The 17769-nt window shown below is 45.4% G+C and overlaps 1 protein-coding gene across 1 annotated transcript in view; it reads right to left on the bottom strand.

Annotated features, from left to right (window-relative positions):
• The window catches only part of pde3a (phosphodiesterase 3A, cGMP-inhibited), a 73269-nt gene extending 71138 nt beyond the window's left edge, over positions 1-2131 (bottom strand). Inside the window, exon 1 of the mRNA XM_018726209.2 lies at positions 1319-2131. Within this exon, the coding sequence (XP_018581725.2) occupies positions 1319-2131 (813 nt within the window). The remainder of the gene's footprint in view (positions 1-1318) is intronic.
• Between the last annotated feature and the right edge of the window lie 15638 nt (positions 2132-17769).

Genomic DNA, 17769 nt, shown 5'->3' with positions numbered 1-17769 from the left:
ATTTTGTACAGTATATCATAAACGGGGCAATGGAAATGGCTTGTGGGAGACATAAAAATTAAATACATTTCAAAGGTCAAAAGTGTACACAAATGTGGGACTGCTTGTACAACTTTCATCAAAAAACAGCATTACTCAACTCAGCGCAACAAACAATTAATACTGTATATTACAGTCAGTGGGGTAACATGAAAAATGTGGCAGGTTAATTAGCAGCATTTAAAGTGCCCAACCCAGTCGATTGGGACACATCTCTATCAGTAAAGATAAAAATAAAAACAACTGTATTCCAAATTCTTATGCGACTGCAGGTACTAACCCCATCGTGACTGTTATAAAGGGAAAGTTTCAGTTTGATCAAGGGATCGAATAAGTAGCGTGTATAACATGAGCTCAATGCTGGGGGGCGAAGATACATAATTTCCATTGTCAAATTTATGCGCGCAGAATAATGTCCAGTTATGAATTAATCTTTGCACTTGGCCGAGGCTGAAATGCGAGATCTCTCTCTCTCTCACACACACACACACACACTACTATAGATGCGTTAGGTGTTTCCATCCAGAGCGTCACAAGGGCACCATGATCGGTTCCGTTATTCGGACCGTCACTCAAACACTTATTGCTGAGGAGTGAAAAGCGGAGGATGAGCTCGGACTCGGAGGTTTGGGCTCCGCACTCCTGCCTCCAAACAGGGACACACACACACACACACACACAAACGGAGTGGCCGCTACTCCCAGACGGATACGCAGCGGCAGTGTTGACATGATGAGCCACACACTCCCGGACACTTCCGAGCGCCGTCGAGTTCAGCCAAATAGCGCGAATCACTGCTCGATTCCGCGACAAGAGCGAAGCGCGCTCGAATTGGACCGAATATACAGCGGATCACTGAACAAAATTGAGCCGAATGCAAGTAGATGCGGCGAACACATCCGAACGCTGTCCAGTCAGTGCGACACCATGATCACGCACTCACTGCAGCGGAATACAGTGTGTCAAGTAGAGGCAAATAATAAGAGCGAATATTATATAGAGCGGAATTCGCCCGAATAATGAGCTCCGCGAAATACAGCGGGAATCGTGTACAACAAGTCAACATCATCCCACGAATAAATTTACGCGGCAGTTCAGTACAGTACTGCCAGGTATGGCCACACACAGACTAGGCTAGGGGGGGAGAAGAAGAAGGCGAATTCGTGCAAATCAAATGCTGCAGCCGAACTGCGGCCGCGTTCTGCCGTTCAGGTGTCGCTGAAGGTGCTGAAGGTGTCAACTTAACTAGTAGGTGTCGCGATGTGCGCTCTAGTCTTACGGGCTCCCGCTGGATGCAGGGCAGCGATGTCCTCCTGTGCGTCCTGCCCGCGGGCTCCCTGTGTGCCATGTCTGAGGACGTCGCCGAGCCCGACCTCCTCCTCCTCTTGAACGCGCTCACCGAGGCGCAGCCGCCCTGTCGCGCTCCCGGCTCCTCCGGCAGGAGGCGGTCGGCATACCGCGCCAGCAGGACCCCCAGCACTCCGAGCAGGTACGCCAGGTAGGGCCGCCAGGCGGGCCGCACCTTGTTGAGCGACAGCAGCGACGCGCTCCGCACGAGGCCGACGAGGAGGACGACGGAGACCCCTCGCTCGAGTCTCACCACCATGAGTGCCCCCCCGGCCGAGCAGACGAGCGCCGACGCGGCCGCCGCGGACGAGAGAGCGGGCTCCTCCGGTGCGCGCAGCAGGGAGCGCGCCGCCGCGTCGCCCAGGTGGCACGCCGTCAGCACGAGCAGCGCGCTTCGCACGGGCACCGCGCGGCGCGCCGCGTACAAGCCCACCCAGAAGAAGGCGCAGAGCAGCGCGAGAGCGGCGCACGCCGCGTGCCACCAAGCGAGCAGCAGCTCCCCCGCGCAGCCGAGTCCGGCGGGGCTGTGCTCCGTCTCCCAGTCGGCAGATGTATCCAAGAGGGCGAGCGCCACGGAGAGTGAGCCCACGCACACGGCCGGGGACAGTCCTCTCAGAGTCCTCCCCCACGAGCCCTCCCCGCAGCGCGTGTCCTCGCACAGGGGGGTCACGCGTGTTCTCACGTAACCGTTGCGATCGACGCACCCGCCGGGGCTCTTCTGCGACGCGCCCTCCCTTGCGTCCATCACTGCAACAACTTGTGGGTCACACATGATGATGATGATGATGATGATGATGATGATGATGAAAAGTCTACCGCGTCGCCCCCATGCTGCTGTGAGGTCACGAGCCGCGCGCTGTGGGAATAAACAGTCCGACCCGAGTGTCAGCAGCGATGGAGCCGCGCGCACGGTCCGGATCCCCTCCTCCGCAAAGCCTGGCAAAGGCTCTGAAGCAGGTAGACAGTCGGGAGCTCCGGAGTTTTCCGGCACCCGGGACGCCTCTTCACTGCACCTCAAGGCACATGATCAGGATGGATGGAGGCAGACCCAGACTGTTTCCCCGCTGGTGACCGATCGCAGCGCTTCCACGCAGGATCCAGCACTGTGACCCGCAGTGAGTGAGTGACAGACCCGGCCGGCGCGGATTCAGGGCACGGCTCGCGCCCCGGGGTCCCGTTCGGGCTCAGTCCCCCTGTCCGTGTGACCCCGTCCTCCGCTGTCACTCTTCTTCTCCACGAACCCGACCCCTGTTCGCCCCCCAAAGAGGGGGAAGCGCAGCCGCCGACGGCGCGAGAAGGAAGGCGCGCGCACTCCGCTTCATGTTCTCAAGGCTGCGCTGGTGGTTACAGTTTATTACTGTATATTTAGTCGAATCATAAAACAGGCAAATATCTCCAGTTAATCTCGATGGACTGGAGTGAAATAAAACACCTGGTGGTGTCCGGCTTGGTTTTTCCGTGGCTGAAAAGAAAAGGCTAAAAAAAAACAGACGTGTGGAAGCCAAGAGTGTGTAGTGGAGGAGTGTGAGTGTGCGGTAGGTGAGCTCTTTCAGGAGAATAGGAGTAGTGTGAGTGTGTGGAGTAGTGTGTGGAGTAGTGTGTGTGTGTGTGTGTGGCGTGAGGAGCTCCTTCCAGACAAACGACGGAGCGCTGTCAACCTGCTCACAGCACGAGTGGAACCCTGAACCAGGCCGTGCTGTTAGTACTGTCTGATGATCATTGTCGCGAGTGTGTGTGTGTAGGGGGGGTGTATTCAAACGCCAGAAACACTTCCAGCCACGTGTATGTGTGTGTGCGTGTGCTGGGGGGGATGTATTGAAACGTCAGAAACAGTTATCCACCCACGTGTGTGCGTGTGTGGGGAGGGGGTATTCAAACGCCAGAAACACTTATATCCACCCACGTGCGTGTGTCCCCCACCGCCATAATTAGTGCGTTTTGTTCATCTCAATTAGAAGTGCGCACGTGGACATCTTGGCTTCCTTTCCTTTTTTTTTTAATACGGTCGAGCGCAACCGTTACGTCTCATTATAATCTACACTGCTTAGAGCTTTAATAACCAACTAGTATGAAATTTCACTTTATTTGTTGTTTTTTTTGTTTTGTTCTATATAGCGAATTATATGCAGCAGCTACTATTTTTTTTTCTCCACAGAACGACCGTTACTCTGCTTTTTTCCCCCTAAGAGAAGAGCATCTTTCGTAACAATACGGATCACGTGGTGCTGTCCGTCTTGCGGATGCGAGGTGGGAATACTTCGGAGACACGCTGGGCCACGTTTGGCCCATCAGTGAAGTGTGCTGGGTGGAGATCAGAGAGGGAGCTGGAGGGAGACGCCACGGCCTCATCTGCAAGAGCTGCACACCGAAGATGAAAGGCTCTTTCTCTCCAGGGAGCAAAGAATTCTGCAGCGTGGACATTTCGCAGTCTGATGGATGGCTGTCCCGCTTCTTCCTCTTCCTCATTCTCAGAACGCTCCAGTGGGAGACGCCGATTTCTCCTGCTTGCTCTCCAGGCCGTGCAGCGGGCTCTGAACACGGGTGCTCCTGGCACCTCAGGGGTCCCGTGCAGAGCAAAGACCCTGTAAAAAGTTCTCACGGAAGGCGTGACTTGGGGAAGGTTCCGGAATGTTCCGCCTGCTCTATAAATCTGCTGTACTTATTCACACCTAGACTCGACACATTTCCAGGGAGATCGTTACATAGCTGATGTTTGCCCCAAGCAATGGGGAACATTTGAATATGGAAGTAAGAAAATTAGCACTTCAGAGAAACCATCCTTCAGATCTCCTATGGTTATGAGCAGACAGATAACTGACTGTGCACTTGTTCCATGACTGTCTTTGAATGATCACCTGAGCAATACAGCAGAAGATGTTCGGTCACAAACAACAGCACAGGGTAAAATCTGGCAGGACTCTCTCTCTACGTGGCTAATGCAACCTATAAGTGATTCGATCCCTCTTCAATTCTTATTTTCAGTTCTGTTCTGTTACATACATTACACATAATCACACAAATGAACAGGCCTGAATATAATAACTGAACTATGGCTGTAACCTTGTTAGAACAAATATTCAAAAATGACATTGCAGTAGCTGAGATATGCATGTTAGATCGTAAATGTCATAATCCCTCCAATCCTTTACATGTTCCTCACTTTTAGCAGGGCAAATATCAATAAAAATATAATGAACGTGGACTGGAATTACTCTCTGCTTTACAAAGATTCACGTTAGGAATTTTTGAAGGTACAAATATTTTCCATCTTATTTTTAATTGAATTTTCTTCAATTCGCTTTAAAAAAAAAATCCAGTGTGGTGCAGAGGAAAAATGGACTGAATTTACATTGTCTTTGAGAGTGAGAGAGTGTTTCCCTGGTGTATGGATGAGTGAGCCGCTGTAAGTAGTGTATGTAGCAGTGTAAGTCACCTTGGTGAATAAGGTGTGTGGGCTGATGACACTACGTAGAGTTCATTGGAAGTCGCTTTGGAGAAAAGCGTCTGCTAAATGAATAAACGTAAACGTAAACATGGTCACTTGGCCATAAAATCCACCCACACACAGAGGAGTGTGGGGTTACCTCAATTCAACTCATATATTCAGTTTTTACTGCTCATTTCTGGTGTTTATGAGGGTTGGTGATCAGTAATGAAGGATGTTGCACATTTTTATGGAATAAATGAATCTACAGTTGGGAATTGAATAGAAGTTAGTGGAGGAGGCCTATTTTTATATTCAGTCATTTCAACTTCGTTTTAATTTAGCTCATACATTAAAGTCTCAGAAAATATTTATACATTGTAGCGACAGGCAAGATTTTTCAGTATCTTACCTGTAAATAAAGGTGCTTGTTGACTTATGGGAGGGCGCAGTGGGTTGGATTGGGTCCTGCTCTTCGGTGGGTCTGGGGTTCGAATCCTGCTTGGGGTGCCTTGCGATGGACTGGCGTCCCATCCTGGGTGTGCTCCCTCCCCCTCCAGCCTTACACCCTGTGTTGCCGAGTTCGGCTCTGGTTCCCCGCGACCCCGTGTGGGACAAGCGGTTCAGCCAGTGTGTGTGTGATGGTGACTTAGTAGTGGCTTTGGATTAATAAAACAAATAGAACACACTTTTGCCCCAGGTGTGTCTGTAAGATGAGGAGCCGTTTAATTAAGATATTTTTCCCCAATCTTACAAAAGTACAATGAAAATTATCACAGAATACTGCCACTGTGTTACTTGTTTGCCATGAAATATAATTCCAGTTGTCACATGTTGCTAATTACAAATCACACAAGACACTATATACACATATGAAGCATTAATATAGTATGGCCCATTTCAAATGGTATTTTTTTTTTTTATAAACTATGGATTGACTGCTAAATCAGATATTTTTGGTATTAAATTGTACATAGAATTCTTCTACTGATTTGATAGAGTACCATGGAGCTTGAGACAGTGGCCATGAAAACAGCTGAAATTTTCTAAGCTCCAATGAGCCTTCGTGAAGTGAGGATGAATTTGTGTCGATGGATGGCGCTAGTCAGACTTATTCTTTATTTCATCCATTACTTTAGTAACTCCGCTTACCGAAATATGAAGACAATGATGCTTCTTACAACAGATCAGAAAATACCACTCTCACTTTGACTGCACGTCTATGTGTCACTTAACACTAATTCACAGGAGGTCTAAAATGATAGAAAATGTAGTATAAGGAAATCAGTTCTCACAAAGAGCTCATCACTGAAGGTGAAAAACAAAAAAGGTGTAGTAATTGGCACTTTGAGCTCTGTCTCACATGTTTACCATGTTTCTCCGGAGAAGAAAAATGGTCCGGATCTGAACTGAACAAGTCCTGGTCAGCAGCATTTACACACGAAGGAATACGAATATTTTAAACTTTATATTGTTGATGTGAAGCAGCAGCAATTGTGTTAATATCCCTCTCACAGTCCATGTTCTGTGTATCCCATGCCTGTCTGAACACAAGGCTGCTAATTCAGATGGGCCACTTATGCCGAAATCACAACGCAATCACAAAACTCTTCTTAGCACTCGGTGTCAAATGTGTTAAAGAAACAATTGGAAAAAAGGGCTTAGATGACTGGGTTCGACAGTCAAATCACATTTAATCGACGTGTCCCTTAGTTTCTTCGAAAGCAACTGACAAGAACTCAACTGTGCATCGGGGTGGTGTTTAAAAGCGCCATGAGAGGCTTTCTAATGAACCAGTGCTGCCTTCTTAGCCCCAGCTGCACCACGATGCAGAGACCAGCGCTGAGCGAGCACGTCAGGAAAAGACTCAAATCCACCTCTTCATATTACATGTTCACTGAGAAAGTCAAGCCTTTTTTTTTTCCAGTATTCCGCATATTCCTGAGATGTTGTACATGAAATCCTGTGTAGAATGTATATGACAATGTTTTTTGCTACTCCTGTAATGTACATAAATGTTTGTGTATCTCAAAAAATAAATGAATAAATAAATAAGTAGGATGGTGATCAGGAATTGTCGATATTGAGTTTTATGCAGCTACTCGTGTGATGAACATTGGTGCATATGGTGGAAAGAAACTAACTGTACTTAAGAATCACATGTCTGCAACTATGTCCCTTTTTGCTAATGTAAAGCACGCATAGTATTTTCGCTGAGATGTATGTCGCTTTGGAGAAAAGGGTCTGGCAAATGAATAAAGGTAAATGTAAATGTAAATTCTGCCCCAACAGAATCACGCTTTTATCCAGTTTTTACGCATAAGACCCCGGCTTTTGTGCTATACCCTTACTGCGCTTGAATGTCATAAGTCTTTGTCATTTTGGATAAAAGCATTCAGAAAATTAATACATGTGAGCATTAATGAAATGGAGTCTCTTAGACGTGGGAACAAACACAGGTATTTATGCAGACTGGGTACATTTTCTATATTCCTTGTTTCTAGCACCCGGCTAGCCACAGTCTAGACCTGTCTAAGACTACTGAGGACGATGAAGTCAATATTCAAAGACCTGGCACTAGATGGATAAGACAAGGCTGCAACTTGAAATACCACACAGGTGAAATGCTCTTGTACTCTTTAGAAGTTGTACCATGGTGTCTTCTGTCCTTCTGCATCACTGTCGGTGCTGTCAGTTCAGGTCCAAATAACTGAATGCTTTCTGGCGGGACTGAAGACGCTCTGGAGCGGCTGGCCCTCGTGATACAGGTTGGGATTCCCGAGCGATCATCATCCCCACCAGTGTAACTCATAAACAGGGAATCAACAGATGCAATAAGGGTGGGGGACAGACGGATTATCAGTGTGTTTGTGTGAGTGTGTCTGTGTGGGTGGATTTGTTATTTCGCTGTGGATAGAATTTTCTCTCAAAACATGCAGTAAACAAGAAAAGCACTTCTACTCAACTACAACTGCTCAGCTACCAGCCAGTGGCACGTTCCTGACCTCGGCATATCAGTTCACCGCACGGCTGATGCTAGCGAGATCACGAAGTATCACCTACAACGAGCACAAGCAATCAACGTCAACACATAAGCTCTGAAACCAACAACAAAAGAAGCTCGCATCTCCATATCTGAGGGCCAGGGTGTTGTCAGCAATATGTCTTGTGACAGCTAGATGGTTGCGGAGACCATTATTCCCCTGCTTAACAAGTGGGATGTCAGGCTCTGAATGGTTCAACTTGATCTCTGGGAATTGCACTACTTTTTCCCCTGCCAGTTTTTAAGGGTGTATTAATAGGTGGATGGATTGGCTTGCAGTTCCAGAAAAACAAAATTATAAAAATTCAATTACTCTCAGCCCTGAACATTGAGTCTGAGGACCTTGGCTCATAAGAACTATAATTAACACTGAATGCACTCCTTTTCCAAGATTTGACTGCTTCTCTGGATATAAAAATCAGGCTTAATCATCTGATATGTCTCTCCATCAGGCTCCATAACTCCAACATGTGACATAGGGTAATCAAGAGATGTATTTTTTATTTGAAAACACCACAACTGGGATGTGAAAGGTCACGGAGTCCCTAAACTCAATAATTTAATTGGGCTATTAAGAGTTTTTCTATTTGCACGAAATGTTTTTCCTGCTGAAGTGATGATTGGAAGGAAAGGACACAGAAGGGTCATGCAAGGGAAAGCACCTGTATGCGTGTTTAATGTGACATATCTGATGTGTTCCAAACTGGGTCCAAAGCCACAACGCTGTTGAGGAATGTGTCTTATGGAACGCTTCAACTATAATCAGAATAGCAATGGGGAAAAAACCAGGACACGACACCTGCCTGAACGTGACTGTGACACTCAAAAGCATGGCCACACCCACCTCCACCACTGTCAGCCATACCTGTTTAAGTGATGAGGGTCAGGTGCATCCATAATTTTCAAGTAGATTGTCAGAGCACAGGTGGCCATTGCTCTACAGAGCTGAGAGTGGTGTGGATGCAGATGCTGCCCAAAGCTACTGCTTTATGTTCTTGTGTGTTTGTCTCACTATTTGCTTTATATTGTTAATAAAAACACTCTAAGTCCACCGCATAAAGTACCACCTCATACCCGGTCATTCCTCAAACCCAACATGCCCATAGCGCCACAATGATTTGACTCCGTCAACCACCAGATTCTACTCTCCTCTCTCGGACAGCTTGGCATCAAAAGAACTGCACAGTTTGAGTTGTACCTAGCAGGTAGATCCTACAAAGTCGGTTCTCGATCACCCTGGGTCTGGCTTCGATGTGGTGGAATGACGTCCCCCTAACAGTCAGAACTTCTGAATCGCTCTCTACATTTAAGAAGCGTCTCAAAACTCATCTCTTTCGGACTCATTTCTCCGCTGATCTCTTAAGAGCACGATAAACGTGTAGATGTTTAATAGTTCGGTGTTTAGAAACTAGTAAATTATGAGTAGACCTTTATCCAGCATCATGTGTGATTTGAATGTTTGTAATTTTGTGTTCAGAACTTGTACAATAATGGATAAACCTTTATGCAGCTACTTGTGTGATGTATACTGGTTAGTATAGTGGAATGTGACAAATTAACTGTACTTTAGAATCACGTGTCTGCATCCAAGTCTGTCCTTCTGTTGATGTAATGCGCTCATTGTATTTTTCTCTGAGATGTGCATCACTTTGGAGAAAAGTGTCTGCGAAAGGAATAAATAGAAATGTACATGATTAATACACAAGAGATGCCTCGAAGAGACAAGTATTGACTAATCAGGTACTGACAGGTGACAGTATCACAGTCATGTGTCTATATGACTAGACATAACTAAAACAGCATGTCTTCTATGCACAAATGCACAAAAGCGTCTGCTACGGTTCATGCTGGAGCGCTGCTAATCTAAGCAGTCTCTCAAAATTTGTCTTCATAGCTACAGATTCCTGACTTGACTGAACTGGAGGTGGTACTCTGCATTTTCTCAGAAGATAATAGGCCTTGGAAAGGCTGGTGGACTTTTAATGGCAGTAAGGCTTAAAAAGTTCCAGATTCTCAAAACACCACCAGTGAGTTTTTAGCCAAAACAAAATCGCAGTGATTTTAAAACACAACAGCGTTCAGATCTGGGGTCAGCAGCGGGGTCATTTAGCCAGTGGTCCATTCAGATCACCATTATTTAACAAATTATATATCCTGCAACTGCAAACCCGGCTGCAAAGATGCTGGATTATGGCCACCAGATTTCCTTTCTCCGGTCACAGCTCGGCTCTGCTAGACGAGCAGCAGGGTGTAGCGAAGCTCCCAGAAGCATAGAGGAGGTTTGAACATTAGGTGGAACACAGCTGCTGTTCTTGGGTAGGGCACTTTATCTTGAGTGGTCCGGCCAGAATCCAGCTGGACAAATATATGACAGAACATGCACAAGCAGTGCACTGTGCAAACTTTCTGGGGGGAAAAAGTTTTTCTCCATAAAAATGTAGCGTCTTTGATGTGCGCTTATGCTACACAGCATGGGGAGATGAGAGGAGGGATTTTGGCCAATAATGTTCCCATTGGTTAGCCAGGGATGGAGAAGACTGTGAAACCAGCATATTCACGAACAGCACCGATCTCTCAGAATATAAATATCGGATTATTTTGTAACTTCACAAAGTACAGTCTTAGCTCAGTCCGGTTCTAAAACTTGAAGGGCACATTGCGGCACTATTTTAGCACCTCAGTACTTTATATCCGGACTCGAACTTACCAGGAAAAATTTAGCTTACCCTGTTTTTGTTTTCATTTATTTCCTTAACCTTCTTCAATAATGCAAAATAAAATCGTATATCACGTTGACATGCCAGGCAGTGCAGTGCAGTGTAACGGCTGTGTGTTTGTTCAAAGGCAGCCAGGAACAGCATGACGGCGTCCACCCCATTTCAGCGAACCCCGATGCACAAAAGGGAGCTTTCACACGACACTTGGTGGACAGGAAGGGGGCCAGGGGGCCAGTCCGCTCGATCCCGGCCTGCCGTTCGTCAGTCTGCGTGTTTTCTCAAGCACCAGGAATGCTGCTCAGTGCGCACCTCCAGCACAGACATCCTGGGACCCATTAGGTCCTGGGCCAGGGGGAGGGTGGGGCCAGCAGTGGGGGATGTGAGGAGGAGGTGGCCCATTCCCTGTCTAAATAAACAAACTGGTGAGCTTCTAGCAGGCAGTGGCCAATAGGAAAGGTGTGATGTCAAGCACTCCAACATGACGACATGATGGGTGTCCTTTCAAAGCAGGTCAAAATCCCCTGACTATAGGGAGGAATTCAAGGTTCAAAGAGAATGGACCTTTCCATCACTTTTAAGGCTTGCTTGTGCTGGAGTCAACCTGGAATTGCTTTGCAGTTTGTCTTGCATTTTTCTTGAATTGTTATGTCTGAGACTACTTGGCTGAATAAATGTTCAGCTGTGGGAGTGGCAGTCCAATGAAGGCCGGTTGGAGAAGAACTCGGTGACATATGTGGGAGATCCAACAGCATGGGCACAAAAGGCTTGGCTTTCTGAATGGCGCAGCCAAGCCAACAGCAGAATGATATCCAAACGTGGACCAGTAAGTCATCCAGCATAAGGTCAAGGTTCTTCTTGCCTTTGTTTTCAGTGAGAAAATTTTAACTTGGGTTTTCAAATAAGAGGAATGTGCTTTTGTAGTTTGTGTTCTGACCAGGGGCCCCATGGTTGACAGAGACAAAGAGGGCTTTGACATGCAAGTCAGACCTTCTTTTTGGCAGAGTTTGTCAATTCTTTGCCAGACATGTAAATACAGGCAAAAAAGAAACGTGTCACAGGCCATGGTTGGCTTACGTTCTCTATGCAGCTCTGCAGCTCATTCTCATGAAGCCAGACTTGGGCCACACTCCGCGGCTTTCTCCGGATTCCTCAAAGGCAGCCGTCTCCCAGTGGCGGCCGGCAAGCGTCTGCGCGGTTCCTGAGGCATCCAAACGATCTGTGGTATCTCCTGCCTCTGAGACTCCCAGGAGGAAAGAAAAACACAAAAAAAGAAGAAAATGAGGATCTTCTGATGACAGAGAAGTCGACAAAGGGGCAGCGCACGGTCTCGCAGCGCACCTCTAGTTGAGATGTTAACTGCTGGCATCCCTTTAGGAGCACTCGTAGTTTGCTGGCACTGCAGCAGCCGAAAACATTGCAATTTCAGTGTTTTCCCCCCACATATGTTAAATGAGACTCTTGGGTGCAAGTGCCTGCTGAGTTACTTGTGACCATAGAGAAGTTCCCAGTTTCACAGGAATGATGTTGAAAAAGGGAGGGGTAAAATGGTTCCGGTTAATCCATCACTACAAATTTCAGCTTGACCCTCTTTAAAATGTTTTGGAGACTCCGTCCTCAGAATACAGTGATGGATGGGAACTGAATAAACATGACAGTCTTCCACAGGCTGAAAGCCTAACCCAGGAGGAAAGGACGACCCACATACAGCCAGATGTACCTTTTAAACCTGACCGAGATGGAAGAGAGAAGTCTAAGGATGCAATGCCTGGTACCTGTTGGAGAAGTGAACACACTGATGAGGGAAAACCCTGCAGCTGAAGGGCTCCTGCACAACCATCCTCAAAAAGTGTAGACCACACTTCTGCTCCCTAACTTGCGGAATATTCGCACCTTCGGTGCTTTACAACATTTCCCTCTTTCATCTTTCTCATGTCCTTTAATGTCTACCTGCAAAACTACATATAATGACAAACACACACTCGGAGTAAGTGATTTAACCAGAAATGACATCACTCGTCCCAACACCCAATAGCGAGAGGAATCTTTCCGGCCAAATGCAAAATGTCTTTTTCACCTTCTTTCCAAGAAATGTACCATCTTGCAAAAATCCATTACTCCCAAAATAAATATTGGACCTGTAATACCTAAATAGTGGGCCTGACCTTAAAGGAGACAAACATACAAGTAAATCACCTTCCCAGCAGTGCAAAAGGCGCGATTCTAACACCAGCACTGGAGACATGACTTCTGTACCTGCCTGAATCCCAGTACTGTAAATGTCTGCAAATTCAGACCCATTAGCACGGAAACAGAGGCCCCTCAACTCAGGCCTCATCTGCCCTCTGACTGCTTCTTATTTAACATCTGTTTAGGAAAAAGGCTTTTAGCCAGTACTCCCAAGTGTGCGAGTGATTCCAGTTACCATCACAAAGTGTAGTAGCCTCCAGTATCAGGCAGTTGCTACTCAAAGCCGGACAAGTGATCCTTAACTGCCATCACTCAGGGGTAGCGGAGAAATCTCAAAAGTATCTCAGAACATATATCGCTTTTTGTGTTTTGTTCTTCAATTCTGCCCTTAAGATCCAATAGAAAACAACACCGTTGCAAGTGTTTCAAAGAGGGACTTTTAAGGAAATGGAAATATGTATAAAACTGAACTCCCCCTGCTCCCTGTTCACTCTTCCTTGACTAGACCGTCTAAAAATAATCAATTGAGTTCAGCACACAAAGGCAGTTCAAAGATACAATACTCAAACTCGCAAAAAAACCCTTATTTAGTCTTCCCAGTAGCCGCCTTGACGTCATGTAATGCAGGAAGAGATAGTCTTCAGTAAACAAAGCGCAACCTTAAAGCCTGTAACTTCTGAAATCTGTCATTTTTTCAGGCATAACAGCCATAAACAAAAGCTTGGCAAACAGTTGAAGAATTCCGAATTCGCACATGCCGTAAACAGCTAAATTTCAAAATGATAGACACTGGAACAATTTCAAAAATGTTTCCGATCACCAGGTCTTAATAAATTATTCATGGTATATGAAAAACGATATCACAAGAAATTCAGATTACAGCACTATTTCACAACAAAATATTATATTTAAGGACAAAGGCATATTGTCATAGTTTTTTAATAAATTTGAACAGAAAACGTTAAAGTTTTCACATACTGTACATAAATACCATTCCTTGTATTGGAAAGCACTGTGTCCACTAGTTATTTTATAGCAGTGAGCTGGACGAGTTCTGATACCTATTACAATCCTGGTAATTAACCTACAAAAATAAAGTTTGGGGAAAATTATGTTTCTTTTTTGCACTTCTACAGTAAAGTCTTTGTGCAACATTCATGTTTCTCTACAGGGTTTTGGACGACTGCATCTTTCATAATTTAATATTCTCAGTATAGTTTTATTGGAATAGAATTCAGTAGGTCACTGCGGTCAGATGCTGAGGAAAACTTGGGAGACAATGTGAGCTCTGCTCATTTTTAGAAACTCTTCCTCGCTACTGCTATATATTTTTCTTTGTTCTCGCATGCAGTGACTTCTTTAAATCACTGAAACGGGTGCCAGTTTCAGCTTGAATACATTAACTGGAGTCCTTTAGAAATAGAAGCAGAGGTGCTGGAGAACAAACTTCAGTGTGGATTAAAGTGTCAGGTGATGAAATAAAATGTAATGCAGGATTTACGCCTAAATAACTTGTCAGATAGGTCAATTTTCTTAATAAGTGATTTCATATAAGGAAACCATTTCCACCAAGGACCCCAATCACAGATATGTATTAAAAACAAAGCACAACACCCACTTTTCCCTTTTTCATCAGCAAAACAAGTACCTACAAAATTTTTAAAAAATTATTTAAAACATTTTCATTTGAAAACCCCATTTTTGACTAGATAACCTAAAAAAATCTTCTGAAATTTAGCAAATTCAAGGGGGGATATTCTAGAGCATCAATCTCAGCAAAACACTCCGAGACACTACGTTCACAGCAGCCGCACCCCCTGCCCACGTTGTGACCCCCGTCTGCTACGCACACCCAGCCTGACCTCTCGCTCTGTGGACAGATTTGAGCCGGGAGGGCAGCGGCAGCTCAGAAATATCCCTCCTTCACTTCCGTTTCTTTTGTTTTCAAAATAGCCACAGCGCCTCGCTGTGCCTGGGAACCGATGGCGTGGTCTTCCGTCCATAAACAGCACTGCACAACATCCATCAATATCATATCACGTTTTCAACGGGCAAGATGAGATGGCTGTTTACAAACAGGCTTGACTTGCAGACGTCACTCAGCGATCTTCGACCAGCACTCGTGTAGTGTGGAAAGAACAAGGTGCGACAGTTCTCTTACTGCAGTACAGCAATGTTGCGCAATCACTTGAATCGAGAATACCATGAACACCAGTCTCGGGCTTCGCAGTACGACTGGATCTCCTCCGAGGGCAACGTGAAAGACCATTACGTGTGCTCAGCTTCTTCTTCATCGTATCTGATACCGCTCGGTCAAGGTCCTCTTAAGACGCTCGGGCTTGTTTATGCGCTGGCAAGGTAGCAGATCCCACGACTTCAAAACAGTTTGTTACCGCAGATTGACCCCCGTAAATCACTGGGTAGGCAAGTGTGTTTAAATACAGTGACCACAGAATGTCATAATGCAGTGGTGCAGCTACATTTATCTCACTCAACTTTACACCTGACAAAAGGCCATCAGAGGCTGCATAAAACTGCAGGATCTCTTATTAGTATTATCTTATCAAGATTTCTGCAAAACACATTATTCTTGGCATAAGGTCCAAAGAGGATCAGAAAGACACCTAAAGGTACTTTCATTACCGGGTAATTTAACAGAGGCTTGAATCAGTGCAATAATTTTTCTTTTCTGTTATTTATTTTCTATGATGAAGCATTATGGAAGTGTAGACATGCTAAATTCTGACAAACACGTACTCCTGTGCACCTTCTGAGAGAGTTTGCATTAAGCCCAAGTTATTCATGGGTGGACGTAGTGCTTCAATAATTTAAGCACTCAAATGGGGCTGCTTTAAAATTTAAGTATGTCTCCTGCCAAGCTTGGCTCTGCTTGGTCTGTAACGTCTGTAAATGGAGGTCCTGTCTGGGAAGCCAGTGACAATAACAAAGAACAACAATTTAAGGCTTGGTGGGGTTTTTTTTTTAAAGCCAAATAAAAATATTGGGGGGAAAAACTCATAAAAATAAGGAATTACCGTGTTACACTCCCATGCCACATGGGTTTCTGTGCTGCCTACAGTACCATCCGATGATGTCAGCTGCAAATAAAATGAGTGGCATTTATTGATAGTGATGGTTTGCCTTAGAAACACTAAAGAAAACTGCACTCAGAACTGCACATGTTACTGAAACTGACATCTATCATCTAATGATGAAAGGCTGCTATGTTTTACATTTTTAAGAAGGATTTATTGACCTATGCTAGCCATCATCTCAATGATGTTTGGTAGAGTTTACTCGAAAAGGGTCTCTGAAAAAAAGGAAAAGTGATCAGTGATGGTTATGGCCGTTTCTGGACAATAGCGCCTTAGAGCTAAAAAAAAAAAAAAAGAAAAAAAAAGGCTATCGACCCCCCCCGACCGTCCCTCTTCAGATACACCAGTCAGTCCCCAGTCTAATCTGCAGGCTAGGAAACCCAACAAACCTTGTGATTTCTCCTATCTAAATTGGGAAACTCTCTCTCCACCGGAGGGCCTCCCGTCTGCGTCACCGAGCAGATAAACGCCCGGCTGCTAACCCTCCAGGAATCCAGTGGAAGGCAATTTTATCTGGAGGCGAACTGTGTCCCAGTGGTTACCGCAAGCCTCCCACCCCTCCTTGGCATGGTGAAAAGGATGCTGGGACAGCAGCTGGGTCACTTCTGATCAAGTTAACATGTCTTCATGCTTCGATGACAAGAACGAATAATCCCTAGACGGTGCTAATAACGGTTGAAAGCATCATTTCGACCTGAGCAAAACCTGTGCAGTCACATCGATGTTGCGTTCAATGACGGAGCCTAGCCCTTTGTACGCAACATTTGTTTTCATGGATGAGTCAAATTTGTTATGGCGCACCAATAAAATAACTTTGACGTGTCCATTTTGCTGTGCACTTTCTACATGGCTTGAAAAGGGTTCATCAGAAGACTCACACACCGTGGTCACACTGAAGAGCCAAGATTCAGCCCAGGCCATTTTGGCCACATTGCACCAAGCTGGCTGGGTGCAGGCAAACCAGGGACTCCCTATCCGCATGCAAACGGTCCTCCTCCAGCTTCGGAGTCTCAGTCTTGGCTGGTTGGAGGACAGAGTACCGATTCCAAATCTCACCAGTAGAGAAATACGACACCATTCAATCTGGGATGTTCAATTTCTGTTTAAAGAACAGGTACAATGAACTACTTTTGCATCGCACACTTTGTTGAACCACAGATGAGATACATAGTGTACCCATACACAACACTTTGCACGCAGAACAATCTTGATTATCTTGTTAAAATCTCGGTTTTCCTAAAAAAGAGAGTCCATCATATACAAATTGATTCTACTTTGGTTGGAGTATAGATTTTGCATTGCTCACTTTCATGTTATGTGGAAGAAAACAGCCTTTGATATCACCTTAATTCCTAATAAATGTGACTTTTTCTCAAAGGTGAAGAAAAAAAAGAAAAAAAAACAAGATTTTACCTGCATTGGCTGCCCATGAAACATTACGCATAAGGTATTGATTTTTTTTCCATACTAAGACTCAACAAATCAACTTTGTTATGAGGAACAGAAGAAGAAATGATGTACACAGAGACGCTACATGGCAGTGTATTAGCTGAGCTGGCAAGGCTCCGATGAAAATGTCCAGGTCACAAGCAGTAGGAGCTAAAGGTTCACTCTGTCAGAACCTAATTAAGATTAATTGTATCGCTTATGCCTTTTACTCAGAACATAAATCAGTCCTGACAGGTGCCCTGGCACGCCTGGGGAATCAACACAAAGTGCGGAGATGCGCACTCAAGGCTTCCATTCACAAACTGGTTGAGGAACCTTGATGTACATGTTGCATTAGTGGCACAACAGTCCCGATACCCTGGGTTACTGTCTCCTGACACCCCTGCATCATAGACTGGCCTTCTTGGTGAAACCACAGGTCACTATAGTTCCATGGTGCTATAATCATTAACCTGACCAAGCTGATAG

Source organism: Scleropages formosus, chromosome 21 (genome assembly GCF_900964775.1).
Source record: "Scleropages formosus chromosome 21, fSclFor1.1, whole genome shotgun sequence".
In the NCBI taxonomy this organism is placed as follows: domain Eukaryota; kingdom Metazoa; phylum Chordata; class Actinopteri; order Osteoglossiformes; family Osteoglossidae; genus Scleropages; species Scleropages formosus.
This window is presented reverse-complemented; position numbering and strand designations above follow the sequence as displayed.